A 21,402-nucleotide genomic window follows, 5' to 3' on the forward strand; every position below is an offset into this window, starting at 1 on the left:
AGCAATGTAGAAGTGCACAAAACGTTTCCATTTTGCTGCATAACATGCTCTAGTAGTTGTTCTACGTGTTTCCTTAAGAATATCCAACATTCTTGAGGTGGGTCTAGATACCTGAATTCTATGATTTCAAGAGCCAAATTGCAAGATTCAACTCCTTAGGATTGGGGTGTCTGATTTGACGTTGATTCTCAGTGAGAAGGTCCGGATCGAGGGGAAGCTTTTCATGAGGTACTGCTGAAAGGTCTAACAGAGTGGTGAACCACGGTTGTGTGGTCCATGTGGGTGCAACCAGAATGAGTGTCAGAGAAGTTTGCCTGAGTTTTCAAACCAGATATGGAAGGAGAGGGAGAGGTGGAAAAGTGTAGGCAAATATCACAGACCAGTTTATCCATAGAGTACTGCCCTTGAACTGAGGGTGTGGGAACCTAGATGCGAAGTTTGGGCATTTTGCGTTTTCTTCTGTTGCAAAGAGATCTATGCCTGGAAATCCCCACTTATGAAAGTAGGGGGGCGAAGGACTCAAGGTGGAGTTCTCACTTGTGGACTTGTTGCCGCATCCTACTGAGGAGGTCAGGAAAATTGTTGTTTGTTCCTGGAAGGTGTTCCGCCAACAGGGATATATTGTGGCGAATTATCCAATACCAAATTGTCTGTGCAAGGTGAGACCACTGTAGAAAATGCTCCCCCTCCCCCCATTTTTGCACATAGTACATGGTTGTCATGTTGTCTGTGCATATGAGAACTACCTTGTTGGTGAGATGAATCACAAAGGCTTTGAGTGCTAGGTGAACGGCTAGCAGCTCTAGAAAGTTGATGTGCAAGGCTTGTTGTGTGTCATCCCAGAGACCATGGACTGTGAGGTCCTGTAGGTGAGCACCTCACCCTGTCTGAGAGGCATCCGCTGTCAGAATGATCTGGGGAACAGGGTCCAGAAATGGCCACCCTTTTAATAGGTTAGTTTTGTTCCACCACTGCAGAGAGTGAAAGGTGCGGCTGTCCACCAACACTAGATCGTCTAATTGACCCTGTTCCTGAGACCATTGACGTGAAAGACGTTCTTGTAAAGGGCACAATTGAAGACAAGCATGTGGTACCATCACAATGCAAGAAGTCCTCATTCCCAGGAGCTTCATGAATAATTTTACTCTGCCTGGGTGGTTGGGATGAAAATGAGAAAGCTGTATTTGAAAATGTTGTATCCTTACTGCATTTGGATATGCTTTTCCAGACTGTGTATTGAGAATGGCCCTTAAATAGGGCTGTATCTGCAGTGGGTTGAGATGTGACTTATGAAAGTTTATAGTGAAACCTAATTGATGAAGTAAGTCTATTGCAACATGGGTATGATGCAAGCATTGTCTGAGATTGCTGGCTTTGATGAGCCAGCTGTTTAGGTATAGGTAGGCATGGATTTTCTGCCTGCGCAAGTGAAACGCTACTACTGCGAGGCATTTTGTATACACCATTGGAGCTGTTGGGACTCCGAAAAGAAGCACTTTGAATTGGTAGTGATGTTATTCTGTCACAAATCTGAGGTATTTGAGATGTGCTGGGAGTATAGGAATGTGAGAGTAAGTGTCTTTTAGAACTAGTGCTAACAAAAAGTCACCTTGTTGCAGCAATAAGATCATGTCCTGAAGTGTGATCATCTGAAAGTGTTCTGATGTGATGTAACGATTTAACAGCCTGAGATCCAACATAGGTCTTTTAGAGTCTAATCTTTAGGGATGAGAATACATCCCTGTACCCTGATGTTGTAAGGGACCTGGCTCTATTGCCCCTTTGAGTAGTAAGGCTTGCACTTCTTGTTTAAGGAGAGTGAGATGGTCTTGTGAGAGACCAAGGGGGAATTTTTGGAGGTGTGGAATTGAGCTCCAGAACATAACCATGTTTTTACCAATTGTGTAAAAAGAACTGAAGACGTCCTCCTACAGGTTTTTGGTAATTGGAAGGAAGGTGTAGTGAGTCACTGCTTGTTGGCAGTGGAGGAGGTTGGAGGGGAGGGTGTTTTTCCCTACCTCTGTAGTTATTCCCTCTATAGGAACCCCTGTCTGTGAGAAAGTGTAAGTTGTTGTCCCTTAGTTTATGATTGCAAGGCTTCCAATTTGGAAGACTTAGAGGCTGATTAAAATTGAAGCCTACAAAAAGTACAAAGGAAGGCAGGGGATTGTAGTGCCCCATAGACTTCGTCACCTCATTGTCCTTCTTCATTTTCTCCAGCACCTGATCGACCGGTGGGCCAAACAGGTGTTCCTTATCAAAAGGTACATTTAATACAGACTGCTGTACCTGCTGCTTGAAGCCTGAAACGTGAAGCAATGTGTTTCTGCGGGAGAGGACACTGGTGTTAACTCCTCTCACTGCTGTGTCAGCTTAGTCTAAACCTGCAAGAATGTCCTGTATCTTGAGCATGATGTCTGCATCTGAGACCAAGTCTTGAATAGAGAAAACCTCCTCCTCAGCAGCTGAAGCCTCCTGGAGTTCCTGCTGCTGCTCGGTTTCTGACATGGTTTCCTAGAAACCAAAGATGTAGGGTGTCTCCTCAAAAGTTTGCTGCTGCATCTCTTGGTGACAAGCTTCCGACCGGGCAGAGTCTTTTTCGACCGGAAAGACCGGCATGCTTCAGTCTTCTTCTCGATGCTCCGGAGATAGACAAAGGTTGAAAACCTCGTGGAGATCGGTCCTTGGAAATTTCGAGTGACACATTGGACAGAAACAGAAAGGTATCCGTTCTATCAGGGTTTTATTCTCTGAGGTGTTGACTGGAAAGAAGGCCTTGATCGAGACAAGTTGATCAGGATAGAATGTTTTTTTCGGTCCCAGAATGCAAGGGGAAAGAAGTACAGCGTTCAATAACAATACCGAGGAATTGGAGGTTTCCCAAATGGAAAAAGGCCTAATACAGCCTTTAACCAAAGTACACAGAAAACACAACTGGACCGGACTGTGGAAGAAAACAATCTGGAGATGGAGTTGATTCCCATGCGCATTACCAGCAAGAGGATGAGTCACTATACCTTTTGACTCAAAAGACTTTTCAAACAAAAACAACTTGCAAACTTCTGAACCCAAGACTAGATGGTGGGAGTATGCAGAGCATGTGTATCTACAGCCACACATGGCATCAAACATGTATATATATCACAAAGTAGAACTGTGATCACCTGCAGAAATGTACAGCACGCGCTGAAGAATTTCTTTGTTTCATACAGAGATATTTTGAAAAAGTATTCTGCATTCAGAAGCCACTCATCCACACATTAGGAAAAGTTACTGTATTCCTTTAGCCGGTCACTGTGAATTTGATGGTATATAAATGGGACACAGTCTGAGGAGGACGTGCTATGTTTTCACAATAAATACCCTTTCTATGCAGCAGTCAAAACATATACTTGTAAGAAATCCTCCTTTTCTGTGTGTTCACCATGGATTTTTCACCTGTTGCTGGACCCTATATTTTTGCTGGTTTTAGAACTCTGTACACTCTTCCATGCTAACCAGTAGTAAAGAGCCTGTGCTCCCCCTTTAAACATAGTCGAACTGGCATATTCCTAATCAGACAGCTTTAAGGTGGTGTGACTGGTGCAGCCCCCCCAGGTGCTGAGCTCCGATGTGGGGCACTGTATTTAGGAATAACATGGGTTTACAAATATCTGCTGCAGAGTTCCTTTTATGCCCGGCAGTTTTAAGGCAACAATTAGAATGTCAACATCATTCTGGTGATTAATACTCCTGCTGGAGAGAGGTCAAGGTTTTGTCTAGAGCCAGTTTTGACATATCATTAAGTAGTGCAGAGGGTAAATATTCCAGCGAACGTGTACCATGCAGATCACAGAACTGTATTTTATGTGGATAGCTCAGTGGGTTACTGTTTTAGCCACGGAGATCCTTTTGTTACATGCCGTCCATAAGTTATAATCCTAACATAGCACAATGACTTATGAACTATTATCAAAGAGCTGCATGCAAACTGCATGATACAGATGAGAATGTTATGTTTTTGTACCCAGTCATTCATGATCCCAAAGTAGCTAAAAAGGGTTTGTTTGGGTAGAAATACAGTCTTATCAATTTTGGAAGGTGGTAGTGAGGTAATCCGTGGAGGTCATTGGAGGGGGGCATCAAGAAAAATTGTTCCACCAGGTGTGACCAGCGCTAAAGCCAGCCCATTTCTTAATTGGTATATTTAACTTACTTACATGTCCCTTGTCTATAGTACAAGATCCAGTGAGGGCTGCAGAAGTTAAATGCCACTATTAGATTGCACCACCTATTATACCATCCAATACAGTGGCAGTAAAAACATGGGTTAAAGTCTACCAGTGCAGCCTGACTGTAGCAGTGTATAAACTGCAATTAGCTCTCTCAAACTAAACCCTTTTGACAGGTAAAAACCTCAATTTAAATAGTAATAAGCCATCCCTATGGAAGCCTTCTAGCCTAGTTGCATTATTTTAAATGATAAGTAGGGCATATAGAAATGTCATGTTAAGATTGCCATACAATGACTTGCACCCAAAAACTATTTTTCACTATGGCAGGCCTAGCTGTCTTTTGTAGAAAACAAGAGTATGGATTAAAATCTTAATGCTGTTTCTCAGGAATGGAACTATCTAGTAAAGGTTCTGGAAGCTAATGTGCAATTGATCTCCAGCTTCTCCCAGCCAGTGATTAGCATTTGAATATGTGTGAAAAAGTTGTGAAAGGCCTTTCGCAAGCAAAAACACAGAGTGACCTGAATGGACAGAGGACCCCTCTGAGCCTCATGGAATACACAGGGTGGGGGCTGTGGGCCTCCTTTTGACAGCACAGCGTAAAATCCTGCTTCACAGGTTTTCTGAGCCACATGTGACACTTGAAAGGTAGATAACAGGATGCCAAGAAAATGCCCTGTGTATCTACTGTCTGGTTCATGAAGGTGACCCCCTGACCTGGTTCTGGCCAGGAGTCCACTTGGCTCCACCAGCCACCTCCGTGCCCCTGATCCCTGTCTGCCGCCAGGATTTAGAGATCGAGGCCCTCCACCACCCGCAGGCACCCGCCAGCGCCTCATCTCTGGTGCCTAATGGTAGGCTTATTGTGTTGTGCTCTGACTATTTTATTTCGTTTATCTGAATCGTTTTTCGTTTTCTGTGTTGCTTTCATTAGCCTTTGTGCCACGTTTGTAGCCTGTTTAGTTTTTTTCCGCCGTTTTCTGTGCTTGCCCGTCCCAGCCGGCTCTCGCCGGTCTTCTGGTTCCTGCCGCTGCGTCCCCTGCGGCCACGCCCCCCTCGCGCACCTTTTGGTCCTTTCACTCCCGCCTCCCAGCTACTCCTCCCTCCCACCTCCCCCTCTTAATGGCGGCCTCTGCGCGGATCCCCACGTGACTCCCTGACCCGGTTCTGGCCAGGAGTCCACTTGGCTCCACCATCCACCTCCGTGCCCCTGATCCCCGTCTGCCGCAGGATTCAGAGATCGAGGCCCTCCACCACCCGCAGGCACCCGCCTGCACCACATCCCTGGTGTCTAGTGGTAGGCTTATTGTGTTGTTGTGCTCTGACGAACAAGTTACTTACCTTCGGTAACGCTTTTTCTGGTGGATACACTAACTACCTGTGGATTCCTCACCTTATGAATTCGATCCTTGCACCAGCATCCGACGGAAAGTCTTCTTCCTAGCTGTCTAAGTCGACGAGGACGTCATAATGGCACAGCTCCACGTGACTCCGTCTGACGTCAACGTGCCAATAAGAGGTCCTCGTCGGCGTACTGACGTCAGTTTCACTTCATCTTTTTTCGTGCTCTTAAAGCAAACAGGACTAAACCGACCATGAAAAATGATAATTAATATAGAAAGATATACGCACACAAAAACCTTGTCCATTTAAACCATCCATTCTTATTAAGAGCTTAAATACACGAATATACAAAAATATACAGAGAAATATCACTATATACATATATATACACGCATATATATACATATAAATATATATAAATATAAGAAAAAATATTAAACCAAAGACTGCAAGATAACTGTGCAATCAGGCAGGCAACGGGAGGCGGGAGGGACCGTGAGGAATCCACAGGTAGTTAGTGTATCCACCAGAAAAAGCGTTACCGAAGGTAAGTAACTTGTTCTTCTGATGGATACAACTACCTGTGGATTCCTCACCTTATGAATAGAGTCCCAAGCAGTACCGCACTCGGTGGTGGGTGCCCGCCTGATTACACTAAGAAATCTTGCAATACCGAGCGAGCAAAATGACCGTCCCTCCTCATCTCAGAGTCTAAACAGTAATGTTTCACGAAAGTATGGAGGGACGCCCAAGTTGCCGCTTTACATATATCTATTAATGGAACTCCCCTCGCCAGAGCCGAGGATGCAGATTTAGCTCTAGTAGAGTGGGCCCTGATACCTCCAGGAGGGACCTTTTTTGCCAAAGAGTAACAGATCTTGATACACAAGATGACCCACCTGGAGAGTGTCCTTTTCTGAACCGCTCTGCCCTTTTGCTGACCAGCATATCCAACAAACAGTTGCTCATCTAAACGAAAGTCCTTAGTCCTTTCGAGGTAAAAACTCAGGGCCCTCTTAGGGTCCAACCTATGGAGTCTCTCTTCTTCTTTAGACGGGTGGGGAGGAGGGTAAAACGCAGGAAGAGTGATATTTTGCCCTATATGAAAAGGGGTGACAACTTTCGGTAGAAAAGCAGCCCTGGTTTTTAGAACCACTTTATCAGGGAAAAACATGGTAAAAGGAGGCTTTACGGAAAGTGCCTGAAGCTCTACAATCCTTCTGGCAGAAGTAATTGCGATTAAGAAAACAGTCTTGAAAGCTAAATATCTCAATGGACATGAATGCATTAGCTCAAAAGGCGAACCCATTAAGAATGTTAAAACAAGATTTAAGTCCCACTGAGGCATGTGAAAAGGAGTAGGAGGAAAGCTATTCACCAAACCCTTAAGGAACCTATGTACAATCGGAGACTTGAACAAAGATGGCTGGTCCGGAAGGCAAAGAAACGCCGACAGAGCTGCCAAATAACCCTTAACTGTAGCTATAGCACAGCCTTTCTTCGCCAAACTAAGAACAAACAAAAGTACATCTGAAAGATGGGCCTTTAAAGGATCTTTTTGGTTCTCTCCACACCACAGCACAAATTTTGCCCACCTTCCGGCATAAATAGATTTAGTGGAGTGTCGCCTGGACGATAGCATAACATCCACTACATCCGGTGGGAGAGAAAAGGAACTCAGGTTGCCCCGTTCAATCTCCAGGCATGAAGGTGCAGGCTCTGGAGGTGGGGGTGTAAAACCTGCCCCTGCGATTGAGAGAGGAGATCTGCCCTGAGCAGGAGACGGAGCGGAGGGCACTGAGAGAGTTGAAGTAGGTCTGTATACCATACCCTTCTCGGCCAGTCCGGTGCCACCAATATGACTTGGGCCCTGTCTTGACGAACCTTCCTCAAAACCCGAGGAATCAAGGGAATGGGGGGGAAACCCGTAAAGCAACTGGCCGTTTCAGGACATCTGAAACACGTCCCCCAACGCCCCTTGCATCGGATACTGGAGGCTGCCGAATAACGGGCAATGCGCGTTCTCCCGAGTGGCAAATAAATCCACCTGAGGAGTACCCCACATCTCGAAGATGTGGAGAACTCGATCCGGATGGAGACGCCACTCGTGATCTAATGAGAAGTGACGACTGAGAACGTCCGCACGTACATTCAACACTCCGGCCAAATGATTTGCCATCAAGCAAATCTGATGGTCCTGAGCCCAGGACCAGAGTCGGAGGGCTTCTCGGCAAAGAAGATACGACCCCACTCCTCCCTGCTTGTTTATATACCACATCGCGGTAGTGTTGTCCGTCAGGATCTGAACTGACTGACCGCGAAGGGAAGGGAGGAAGGCCTTGAGTGCCAAACGTACCGCCCGCAATTCCAACAGATTGATATGCAACATCTGTTCCGCTGGAGACCAATGACCCTTGATCTCCAGGTCCCCCAGATGAGCTCCCCACCCTAGAGTGGAAGCATCTGAAATCACTGTGGCCACTGGAGGAGGCAGTGAAAACGGCTTTCCTTGGGAAAGGTTGCCGTCCTCTGCCCACCAAAGAAGATCTGCTACAGCGTCCCTGGAGAGCTTTATTGAATCCCTGAGATCCCCCTTGTGCTGGAACCACTGTCTGCGGAGGCGCCACTGAAGAGCCCTGATATGCCAGCGAGCATGAGTGACCAACAGAATGCAAGAAGCAAACAGACCTAGCAGGCGTAAGACCCCGAGGACAGGAACTGCCGCTCCAACTTGAAACAACGGAATCAGCGCCTGAATGTCCCGAACCCGCTGAGGCGGGGAGTAGGCCCGAAACTTTGTCGTGTCCAGTACTGCCCCTATGAACAGGAGGCGTTGAGAGGGCTCCAGGTGAGATTTGGGTACGTTCACCGAAAAACCCAGATCGAACAACTGTGTTGTCATTCGCAGATGAGACAACACAATCTCTGGAGACTTGGCTTTGATCAACTAATCGTCCAGGTAGGGAAAAACTGCTACCTCCCTCTTTCTGAGATGTGCTGCAACAACTGCCATCACCTTTGTGAAGACCCGGGGTGCTGAAGTAAGTCCAAACGGCAGGACCGCAAACTGGTAATGTTGCGATCCGACCTCAAAATGGAGATACTTCCTGTGCGACTTGATTATGGGAACATGAAAGTACGCGTCCTGCAAGTCGACAGACACCATCCAGTCTTCTTCGTTCAACGCCAATAGCACCTGCGCTAGGGTCAGCATTTTGAATTTTTCCTGTTTGAGGAACAAATTCAAAATCCTCAAGTCTACGATCGGCCGCAACCGACCGTCCACTTTGGGAATCAGGAAATATCTTGAATAACACCCCTGACCCCTTTCCTGCAATGGCACCAACTCTATAGCGCCCTTTGCCAACATGGTGACAACCTCCTGTTGCAACAACAGAAGATGGTCTTCTGAACAAAAGGAGGGACGGGGGGAAAGGGAGGAGGAAACTCCTGAAAGGGGAGAGCATAGCCCTTTTCCACAATGCCTAGCACCCATGAGTCTGTTGTAATTGACCTCCATTTCTTTAGAAAGAGACTAAATCTTCCCCCTACAGGCAAAGTATGACTGATAAAGTGGTGAAAACTAGGGCTGCTTCTGCTGTTGTCCACCAGAGGAGGATGAAGAAGAAGAGAGCTGCTGGGCTGGACCTCTAGCCCTACCCCTACCACGCTCTCTGAAGGCACAATAGGGCGGATTGGCAGGTTGCTGGGCATAAGATTGAGACCTTCGAAAGGCAGAGCCTCTAACAAATCCTCGAAACCTACGAAAAGGTCTGTACGATGTAGTAGAAGGAGCCTGCAAACCCAGGAACTTAGCTGTAGCCCGACAGTCCTTAAACCGTTCAAGGGCAGAGTCTGCCTTGTCCCCAAACAGCTTTTCCCCATCAAACGGAAGGTCCATTAAAGTGGATTGTACATCTGATGAGAAACCCGAAGACCTTAACCAGGCATGCCTTCTCGTAGCCACCGATGTTCCCATGGCCCTGGCAATGGAGTCCGTGGTATCCAGGCCAGATTGTATAATCTGCTGCGCAGCAGCCTGTGCATCCAAGAAAAGGGTTCCAAAAGATTTTTGCATTTCCTGTGGCAGATCTTTTGCCATCTACTTAGCAGAGTCCATTAGGGCATGGATATATCTGCCTAGCACACAGGTGGAATTGATAGCTTTTAGAGCCAAGCTGCAAGAGGAGAAAATTTTCTTCGAGGACTGCTCCATCCTCTTAGATTCTCTGTCCGTTGGAACACCTGGGAATGTACCGGGGGCAGACTTTGCAGAACATGATGCCTGAACCACCAAGCTCTCCGGAGTCGGGTGACGAGACAGAAAAACTGGATCTCCTGGGGCACTTCTATGCCTCCTCGCCACTGCCCTGTTTTCAGCAGGAGATGTCACCGGCTTTTTCCATAGGTCTAAAATAGGCTCCGTCAAAGCCTCATTAAAAGGCAGCAAAGGGTCAGCACTGGAGGAAGATGGATGAAGAACCTCTGTGAGCAGGTTAGTCTTTACTTCTGCCGTGGCCAAAGGCAAATCCAGGTAATCAGCTGCCTTCCTCACCACAGCGTGGAATGAGGCGGCCTCCTCAGTAAACTCCCCCGGAGACGCAATGTCCCACTCCGGGGAAGTATCCAAACCACTTGCAGTGGCAAGCCCCTGGAAGTCATCAGAAGGCTCTATCTCACCTTCCTCAAGCCTTCTGTATTCCTCCTCCTCCAGAAGCCTCAATGCCTTTCTTCGAGATCTAAGATGAGTTTCCAGAGCCGGCATCGACGCCGACGATCTCAGACCCCGAACCGGATCAGGAAGGCTCCTAGATTCAACCGGCGTTGGAGCCGGCGCCGGCCCGAAGTCGGCAGATGACCTCCTCGAAGCCGAATGAACAGAAGGAGATGGAGCCGGTCTGAATGAGGCCATCAATGACGCCGGATGGCGCGGAGAAGGAGTCGGATGAGAAGCCGACGGATCCACAGTCCCAGGCGAAGGACTCCTGCCAGGGGAGACCCCCGGCGCCGGACCACCAGACTCCGTAGGGCAGAAGGGCATGAATGGAGCAGCCCTGTACGACGCCGGCGAGCCCAAATTGAATGCCAATGGCCCCGTGGGACCCGCCGGTGCACCAGCAGGGGCCATGGATTGAAAAACAGCATACATCGCATTCAAAAATGCGGCCGGATCCGTCCCTGGAGTCGGGAAAGCCGGGTACTGCTGTGCAGATGTCTGGTGAACATCAGGATCCCTCTGCGCCGGTGAAAAGTGAGGACTACCTTGAGTGACCTCATAGACTGAAGGCGTCGGTGACAACACCGGACTCTCCGGCTGAGGCGTGACAGTAGAACTCATCTCCCACGTCTTCTGGCGCCGAGATGAACGAGACCTCGAACGACTCCTCAATCGGCTCCGCTCCGAACGGTGCCGAGAGTCATGACGGCGCTGAGAGTCATGATGACGCCTCTTCTTATGTTTTTTGGGAGAAGCATGGGAGGAAACTTTCTTGTGTTCCTTCTTATTTGCCTTGGCTAAGAAGAGCTTCACCTCGCATTCTTTCAGAGCTTTCGGATTCATGCTCTGGCACGAAGAACAACCTTCCACATCATGTTCGGAGCTTAAACACCAAATACAATCCGAATGGGGGTCGGTCACTGACATCCGACCCCCGCATTCCCTACACGGCTTGAAACCGGACTTCTTCGGAGGCGACATTGTAACTTCGAGAAATCGTTACAGTTACCAACGGGCCAGGAAGAAAAACCGTTGGCGTAGAAGCACGGAAAAAGGAAAAACTGATGTCAGTACGCCGACGAGGACCTCTTATTGGCACGTTGACGTCAGATGGAGTCATGTGGAGCCGTGCCATTATGACGTCCTCGTCGACGTAGACAGCTAGGAAGAAGACTTTCCGTCGGATGCTGGCGCAAGGATCGAATTCATAAGGTGAGGAATCCACAGGTAGTTGTATCCATCAGAATGTTGCATTTCGTTATTTCGTTTATCTGAATCGTTTTTTTGTTTTCTGTATTGCTTTTATTAGCCTTTGTGCCACTTTTGTAGCCCGTTTCGTTGTTTACGCCCTTTTCTGTGCTCGCCCGTCCCATCCGGCTCTCGCCGGTCTTCTGGTCCCTGCTGCTGCGTCCCCTGTGTCCCCACCCACCTCACGCACCCATTGGTTCCGTCCCTCCCACCACCCAGCTGCTCCCCCCTCCCCCTCTTAATGGCGGCCACGCCAGAGCCAAGCCCGTCTGCGCCCGTTAGGCCTGGACCGTGCCCAGCGCCGGTCCCCCTAGCCCTCGCTGCCCCGACCACCCAAGGCAGCATTACTCTTCCACTAAGCTACACGCCCTCAACCCAGGTCTGCACCCCGCCTGTGCCCAAGCCAACCCCAAGCACACACACAGACCTTTCACATGTCATGCATGCCGCTTCTCCAGCACCCTCACAAACACCAACAACACCAACACGCTCCACACCAACTCTAACACGCCCCACAACAACACTGCATACTCCTAAACACCCGCTCCGTACACAAGCACGCCATCGAGCTCTGGGACCTAATCACAACACACTCCCCTGACATCGCCTTCCTCACGGAAACGTGGATGAATCCCTCATCTGAACCAGCCATAGCCATCCCAGAAGGCTACAAAATCTCTCGTAGAGACCGTCTAAACAAACCCGGAGGTGGCATCGCCATTATACATAAAAGCACCATCAAGATCACCACCAACACCCACGACACCCTAGACAGCGCAGAACACCTACACTTCTTAATTCACATAAACGCCAACACCACCCTCAGAGGAACCCTCATTTACAGACCACCAGGACCTCGCCCCCCTTTCTGTGACGCCATCCCTGACACCATCAGCCCCCATGCCCTCACCTCCGCAGACTGCATCCTCCTTGGTGACATCAACTTTCACCTGGGGAACCCCCACGACCACAACTCCACAACCCTGCTAGGCAACCTCACGAACCTAGGACTCAAACAACTGGTCACCTCACCCACTCACTCAGCAGGAAACACGCTAGATGCGATTTTTACCACCAGCAACCACATAACTTTCACACGCACCACCGAACTCCACAGGACCGATCACCACTGCGTCCACTTCTCCTTCAGGAAACCCCCCACCCACTACCGACAACACACCACACCCTACCATATGTGGGACAAGATACCAACAGAGCACCTGAACGCCAAGCTCACACAAACTCCCCCCTTCACCAATGACCCGAACATCGCTGCCTACAACCTCACACAATGGATTACAACCTGCGCAGACTCACTCGCCCCTCTGAGAAGAAACAACACCACCCGCAACATCAAGACCGTCCCCTGGTTCACCACTGAACTCCAAGCCTCCAAGCGTGAATGCCGCAAAACCGAGAACGTTTGGCACCAAGAACCCTCCATGATCAACTTCTTGAACCTCAAAACCACCATACGCAAACATCACCAACTCATCCGAACCACCAAAAGGGCTTACTACAAAGAACGCATAGATAGTAACTCACATAACAGCAAGGAACTCTTTACCATCACCAAGCCCAAATCCTGCAACACCGACTCCACTCACACACAAAACCTTTGCAACTCCCTCTCCAACCACTTTCACCTCAAAACTTTAGACATACACAACAGCTTCACACCACCTGCACCCACCATCACCACCACCAACATGACCAACAACACCCCCCCCCCCCCCCCACTCCAACCAACTGCACACCTGGGCCCCTACCAACGATGAAGAAACCAAAAAAAACATGAACTCCATCCACTCAGGCTCTCTCACAGACCCCTGCTCCCACCACATCTTCAACAAGGCCAGCCCAATCATCGCTCCTCAGCTTCGCGCCGTAATCAACAGCTTCTTCGACGCCGCCACCTTCCCAGACTCTTGGAAGCAAGCCGAAGAAACCGCACTCCTCAAAAAACCCAAAGCAGACTTGGATGACCTCACGAACTACCACCCCATTTCTCTTCTCCCATTCCCCACCAAGGTCACTGAGAAGCTAGTGAACGCCCGCCTGTCTCACTTCCTAGAGGAAAACAACGCACTTGACACCTCCCAGTCTAGATTCTGCAAGAACCACAGCACTGAGACCGCCCTCATCGCCTGCACTGACGACATCAGAACCAGAGTCGACAAGGGCAAGACCGTCGCACTCATCCTCCTGGACCTCTCCGCAGCCTTCGACACTGTTTGCCACCAAATCCTCTGTACACGCCTCTATGACGCAGGAATCCGACACAAGGCCCTGGACTGGCTCGCCTCCTTCCTCGCCGAAAGAACCCAGAAAATTTGCCTCCCTCCCTTCCAATCCCCAGCAACCCAGATCATCTGCGGGGTCCCCCAAGGGTCCTCCCTCAGCCCTACCCTCTTCAACATTTACATGCCCCGCTCGCCAACATCTTCCGCCCTCACGGAATCACCATCATATCCTACGCAGATGACACCCAGCTCGTCATCTCCCTCACTAGGAACCCCACCACCGCCAAGACTAACCTCCACGCCGGACTCCTCGACACCGCCAAATGGATGACAGCAGGCCACCTCAAACTCAACTCCAACAAAACCGAAATCATCATCTTCGGCCCCAACAAGACAATATGGAATGACTCCTGGTGGTCCAACGCCCTAGGACCAACACCCTCCACACATGCACGCAATCTCTGCATCATCTTAGACTCATCTCTCTCTATGGCCCAGCAAATCAACTCTATAACTTCCTCCTGTTTCAACACCCTCCGCATGCTGCGAAAGACCTTCAAATGGATCCCCATAGAAACCAGGAAGACCGTCACCCATGCAATCATCATCAGCAGACTAGAAAGCCTGCTAGAAATGCCCTCTACGCTGGTACCACAGTCAAGATTCAGCAGAAACTCCAGTGGATCCAGAACGCAGCCGCACGTCTCATCCTGAACCTCCCACGCCATGAACACATCTCCGCCCACCTCAGATCCTTTCACTGGCTACCCATCAGCAAAAGGATCATTTTCAAAGTCCTCATTCACGCTCACAAATCCCTCCACAACACTGGACCAGCCTACCTCAACGAAAGAGTGAACTTCCACACTCCCACTCGTCTGCTCCGCTCTGCTGACCTCACCCTCACCACAGTCCACCGCATCAAACGCACCACCTCGGGAGGCAGATCCTTCTCCTACCGTGCCTCCAAGACCTGGAACACCCTCCCCACCAACCTACGCAAGACCCAGGACCTCCTGACCTTCAGAAAACACCTCAAGACATGGCTTTTTAAACAGTAAATCGCCCCCCCCCTCTTTTTTTTTTTTGCCCACCCTCTCCCCCCACAGCGTCATGAGACCCTTCCGGGCAGAGTAACGCGCTTAATAAATTTTTTGATTGATTGGCGCTGCTTTGTCCTACCAGAGTTCTGTCTCTGAGTTTTACATATAACGCTTGGGGCACACTTGAAAGGAAGGGAACAGGATGCTCAGACAGCTCTTGTGTATCCATTGTCTGGTTGCTGACAACCTGTGCTTTTGTTCTACCAGACTTCTGTCTGGGTTTATTGTGGGTATGGTGGCTGTTTCAAACCTGATTTTAGAGTTAGAGGTGGGAAGACACAAGAATTACCATAATACACTCCCCACACACAACCCTAGCCCTCAGAGCCAAGTTGAGTGTGGCTGAAGACTTTAACTAACTTCAAAATGCCAAAGTGGGTAGGGTTAGCCCAGGGATCTTTTATCCAATTGATTATAGCGTGACCACAATTCATTCTCACACAGCTAGTGCCAGACATAAATATGGCATCTCCATGCACCCTCTCCAGAATACTGCTGGACCTGAGGAAGAACAGAAAACTTAACCTGTTGCCTGGATCTACTCCCTCTTGTACACAGGACAAAGAAGTGGACTCTAACAGTCATAAGGCTGACCTACTGTTCAAGCTACAGGCATACAATAAGCTACAAGAGGTGTTTCTTGATGCCCAGTTGAGAATTAAACTTGCTGTTGACCTCTGCCTGACACCATGTGAGTCTCTAAGGGACTCACCTGATGTCCTGGGGCTTTAGAAGTATACTCCTAGGGTGGATTGAGACTTAAAGGTCTAAATCAGCAGGTAAAATATTTGACTAGTATGAATCATGTTGGTGTATTTGAACTGCGCGATATAATGGCTAACCTCATAGGACCCGTACTACAGCGACCACTGATTATCGTTTACACTTGGTGCTATTCCTGCCTAAAACTTTACAAATTAATATCTCTGGTTCCGTGTATAGCATTTTTAAAATTTTGTTTATTACATTTGACTCTTTTTTTCTAAGGTGCATTTTCACTTTATTAAGCCTGACTGCTCTGTTCCATTGTTACCAGGGGATTGAGCTCAGCTTAATTTATTGGCTTTGCGGGTTCACCCTGACAAGGGTTGTGATTATTCCTTGAGGTGAGTAGTCATTCTCCCAAATAGTAATCCAATGGTTTACAACATTGGTTTATTAATTGTTTAGATGCATGCAGTGGTAATATACTCCGCCCACTACATTGAATTACACCCATTCTGACTAACTCAGTCCTCTTGAAGAGCTGGCCAGCGTGAATCAGGCTCTTCTTGTGTGCAATGACAAATAGGACAGGGTCATAAAGTCTCTATGGCCCCAAATCTCACCTATCCCATTTTGCTCACAACAAAGGATTTTGCTGCAAAGCCTTTTTACTGCATGGAGATGGAAAAAGAAGGAACCAAACAAATGTGACATTCAAAGAAAAAAAAACAAATACCCTTCATTAAAAAAAAAAGTCCAACATCTCATTTAAATCTCATGCAGGCGCCCGTTTTTCTATTTTATATGTGGAATCCATCATGTAGATCCCTGGTGCTTTTCTGAGGCACTTCACCATGGTCTTCTGTTAGGTACATCAATATCAACTTCGTTCCTGCATATCTACCTGTGATCTGCTGCTGTGTCCCACTAAATTCTCTCTTGTTGACCACAAACACTTTCTCTACTGCTGTATATTAACCTGTGCATTCTGCTGCTCACTACTCTATGCCTCTTGCATTTTCCCTCCTGCACATCACCCAGTGTCGTCTTGTACAATGAGATATGTATGACTGTAGGTCTGGTCCTATGTGCAAGGGTATACTCATTAGAACAGGTATTGACCACCTACTTATTCAGCACAGTCAGGTTCCAAAACTCCTTGATTCGCTAGTCTAGCATCCTGAATGATGCAGCCCAAAACTCCTTGAATCACTAGTCCAGTATCCCAAATGAAGTAGTCAAAACAACAGGAAGCCTGTACTTGTTTTAGAGTGTTGAATAATATGAAATTAAAAAGTCATGACCTTACATTAAGGTGTCACGCCACCCCTATTTAGAATGAAATACTTTATTCTTTACAGTGAGGTCTCACTGTAGCAAATTATGATTTACAATTGGGGATTTTATCTTTATTGTAAGTGCTATTGGAAGGGTCCTCTATTCTCTTGGTTTTACAGACATTTGGACATGAGGGAATAATGGTAATATAAAACTTGGAATTCTCGTTTTTATGGAACTTGGATTCATGGCTAATTGAATATATTTTACGGGAACCATTAATGATCTTTATCTGACTGTCTACTCAAAGGTATCTGATACTGAAAGCAAGGCAATAGCTGTTCCAATTAAATGTTTCATCATAAGATACTCCTCTCCATTAATCATGCTTGTTGCTAACATTTGTAAATTGAAACCTGAGATAGGGTAGTACAACTCAGTTTTACATTTTGTCATAATATGTTTCTGTATTAGACAAAGTGGATAGTTGCATTACTATGGTTAATCATGTACTTTGTATTTTATGTTATATTTGCTAAAGTAGCCATTTTTTGGTTCCTTAATGGCCCTGAAGAAGTGACTGTAGAGCAAACCCCTTGTTGGCTTTTTGTACATACAGATGAAACTTTCTCTATTCATTCATCTTGATGCTGACATTGGAAGAAACGTCATACATGAATGATCAATGGACTGAATATGTTTGACACTGATTTTTTATCCCAGACTAACAGGATAGTGTTTTCGGTTAAGGATGCTCAGAAGGGTCCTCTCCCTCTTTCAGAAAATATATAAGATTGGGCTCACCAGATCCTTGTTCTCTCCCAGCTGAACTGAAGTTGAACTGAGGAAGCCTGCATGCAGATATTCTTCAACCCACACTGGCAGGCACATTTGCAGTCATACAAAACTAATTAATAAAACAAGGTCAGTCAAGCATGAAAATGGCTTGGATTTTGTGGCTGATAATCTTAACACTTAATTGCACTGAGATGAGCAGATAGAAAGTAAATAAGCAGGCGCTAACAAACAAAACAGGTAAGTAAATAGGCATATGCTCTCTAAATGAGAAACATGTGGGATTGAAAAGGCACACAGGAGAGTGATGGAAATGTTCTAAGACTTCCAATAAGGGTGCCTTGAAGGTGGAACAAGATTAGAGCACAGGGATGGAGGGCACGATAAACTCTAAGCATGTTTGCGTATCTAATAAAAATGAATTGCGAAGTATGGAAGCTAAAGACTACCTGAAGATGTAAGCAATGAAACTAAAAGTTAATTCCCTCTCAGAGGGAAAAGAAGTGTGAAAGGTTGAAGACACTGAAGGCAGATCACACTGTAATAACACTGATACGTTTGGAATATCTGAATAAGTGGAAGGCCATAAGGTGGAAGCACTCTTGCAAGAATTGATTCTAACTAAGCTGAATTCTAGGGACTATCATTTTTTTATTTTGGTAGAGCAAGCACACAGTGTTGCAGTTCTTCCCCTGACATATTGTACTATAGGTGCCTAACATAGATTCATGTTCTGTCAGAGACATGGTCTCTCTTTTTGAGGCTGTCACTCAAGATTAAAATAATGTAACTAACCAGGAGTGGCCAAAACAGAAAACACAGTAGTGGCCTTATTTACAATTCAAAGCTTGTGTTAAAGTAGGAATTATTTCTAGAGATTTTTCTTTTGCTCTATTTTAGAAGAAAGAGGATGTGAAGGGCATAGCATCTTATAAATTCTAAGATTGCACAAGTTATTTCAAAGTAAAATGAGTGTTGTATTAAAATACCTGAAAGCGCTAAAGAGTTTTGGACAGATTCTGACGGGCACTGTTCTTGGCAGTGACCAAAAGGGGTAGAGATGCAGTTCAGGGTGCAGCTTACAGGTTGGCGTTTCTCACAGAACTGTTACCATTACAGATCACAATGTCACTGGGTGCAATTCCCCTTCCACTAATTAGGGAGTCTCTGACTTGCGCCGTGTGAGGGGCAAGCTTAGGGGTCATATTAAAACATATTGTGGTTTCCTTTGAACAACTAGAACTTTGTAAGCCACACCACTATGCTGGGAATTATTCTTCAAACATACAATAAATCAGCAGAGAAACATGCAGATGTGAAACAGAGGTAACAGCCAGAGGGTTCACCACTACCAGGCAACTTTAAGCAGCAATACAATTTTAAAGTACTTTTCTAATATAAGAAAACTGGTGCATCTCATATTTGGACATACCTTATTTCCTGTCACACATTTAAGAAATTGTTATTTGGTTTGAGAGAAAGGACACTTTAACAGGACAACAATACACTGGCTGGCTCTACCTGGGTATAAAGTATAGCGATGCAGAAGAAAAACACAGGGAAGCAATAGGGCTCTATGAAATGTATGGTGATAACAGATGCCTTAAGGTTGATGTTACAGAAAAAGATATACTAGGACATGCATTTCTCTGCAGCTACCTATGAAGAAACGTGTGTTCTTGGGATAGGTTAAGCAATCAGGAATCCAGGCAATGTGCTGAAACTGAAGACCTTTAGGTGCCTAATTCCCCAGACGCCCTCCTGTCCACTGCTCTGTTCATTAACATGCCACCTGGTGTGTCACTTGCGTCCCAGCATTCACCCACATAGCCCACAGACAGCAACATTCATGTCACATGCACACCTTACACGACTAATAAGTAACTCCATAGACAATTGGTCCATCAGCTGTTGAAACTATACTTCTCACCTGCCTCTGAGCTTTGCTGACCAGGGATGGCCCAGAAACAGAATCAAGACTCATCTCGTAGAACATTCATCAACAATGCACATGGATAAGGAAAAAAGAGGACATGGAACAGACAGACATGCAACATTCCAAAGGATGCAGTTGTGTGAATGTACTGATTACAGGTGGTTGTGCGAAGAAGAACAAGTGGGGGATGAAAGCATCAAGGAGTACCTGCTCCTACGCTCTGCCTCCGATCCTTCATGGATGCAACTGAGAGAAAGACAGACAGACAGACAGACAAGGAAGGGAAGAGCGGGAGACAAAGAGAATGGTTCATTTACAGATGACTCCAGAACTCTCCTCCTCTACAAAAGCAAGAGACACTGAAATAGAGAGTGACAAACATGAATGGAAGATAAAATGAAGACACCCAGACTGCACACTCTTGCTTTTACAAACACAAATGTAGGGAATGTCTCTTGTTAAAATCTCTATTATCACTGTCTCACAACGAAAATCACACTCTTTCTCAGAGGGACATGAAAGAACACAACTATTCTAACACTGATGTGCGATGAACATGTCAACCACTGATAATGTGGATTATATGTTTGTGATAGGAGGTGGCATGAGTGGATTACAATTTTCTAAAGTAAAATACATCCGGACAAAAGTCTTCAAAGAAAGGAGCACAGTTTTCAGTGCAATAGACACAGCTTTCAATACCTTACCTCGTAAGGCATAACTTTGAGTAGGGAAATAGTTACTTACCAGTACCTGTGGGACTCCTCTCTCACAGGATTTATTGTATTGCTGCCTACAGAAGCAGGACTAATAGCCGGATGAACTCTAAAGGCAGATCTTCGAACAGTTTAAAAACTGGGGAAAAACATAAGCATCCCCATGTTTAGTCCCATCTTCTTGTTCCTAAAACTTTGCGCACTAATAGTTTTGCTAGTCATCATCCCGAAATGTAAGCAGTGGATGAACAATCAGTGATAAAAAAAAGAGGAATAATTTTGAACAGAAGCGCCAGTAACTTTTAAGAAATCTTTCCTTATGAGTACATCTGGATCTCACTCTAATCAGAAGTGGAGGAATTGGGACAGTCAGTGATGTCAAGCGTAGGTCTAGGAGAGTCAAATCCATGCCAGATGTTTCAGCATTACATATAAATGATGTCTATAAAGATGAATTTGATGCCTGTTTATTGCTTTTGAATATGCTGAAAATGTGACAGGGATTGTAGGAAAATGGCTCCCCGTTGCAGTTACCCCCCACTTTTTGCCTGATACTGATGCTGACTTGACTGTGAGGTGTGATGGGACCCTGCTAACCAGGCCCCAGCACCAGTGTTCTTTCACATAAAATGTACCATTGTTTACACAATTGGCCCACCCCTGGCACACAGATAAGTCCCTTGCAAAAGGTACCAGTGGTACCAAGGGCCCTGAGACCAGGGAAGGTCCTTAAGGGCTGCAGCATATGTTGTGCCACCCTAAGGGACCCCTCACCTAACACATGCACACTGCCACTGTAGATTGTGTGTGTTGGTGGGGAGAAAAAGGCAAAGTCGACATGGCATCCCCCTCAGGATGCCATGCCTACAAAATACTGCCTGTGGCATAGGTAAGTCACCCTCTAGCAGGCCTTACAGCCCTAAGGCAGGGTGCCCTATACCACAGGTGAGGGCATAGCTGCATGAGCGATATGCCCCTACAGTATCTAAGTCTATTCTTAGACATTTTAAGTACAGTGTGGCCATATTAAGTTTATGGTCTGGGAGTTTGTCAAAACAAACTCCACAGCTCCATAATGGCTACACTGAATACTGGGAAGTTTG

General features: G+C 46.7%; 1 protein-coding gene across 9 annotated transcripts in view; it reads right to left on the minus strand.

Annotated features, from left to right (window-relative positions):
* NDRG4 (NDRG family member 4) overlaps nucleotides 1-21,402 on the minus strand; it is a 637,307-nt gene that overhangs the window by 13,708 nt on the left and 602,197 nt on the right. For 5 of the 9 annotated variants that reach the window (XM_069217401.1, XM_069217403.1, XM_069217399.1 and 2 more), the window contains one exon: nucleotides 19,791-19,829. The exons of the other annotated variants lie outside the window; for them this stretch is intronic. In XM_069217401.1, coding sequence (XP_069073502.1) covers nucleotides 19,791-19,829 — 39 coding nt within the window. The remainder of the gene's footprint in view (nucleotides 1-19,790; nucleotides 19,830-21,402) is intronic. 9 annotated transcript variants of the gene reach the window in all.

The sequence above is a fragment of the Pleurodeles waltl genome, chromosome 12 (genome assembly GCF_031143425.1).
Source record: "Pleurodeles waltl isolate 20211129_DDA chromosome 12, aPleWal1.hap1.20221129, whole genome shotgun sequence".
Taxonomy (NCBI): Eukaryota; Metazoa; Chordata; class Amphibia; order Caudata; family Salamandridae; genus Pleurodeles; species Pleurodeles waltl.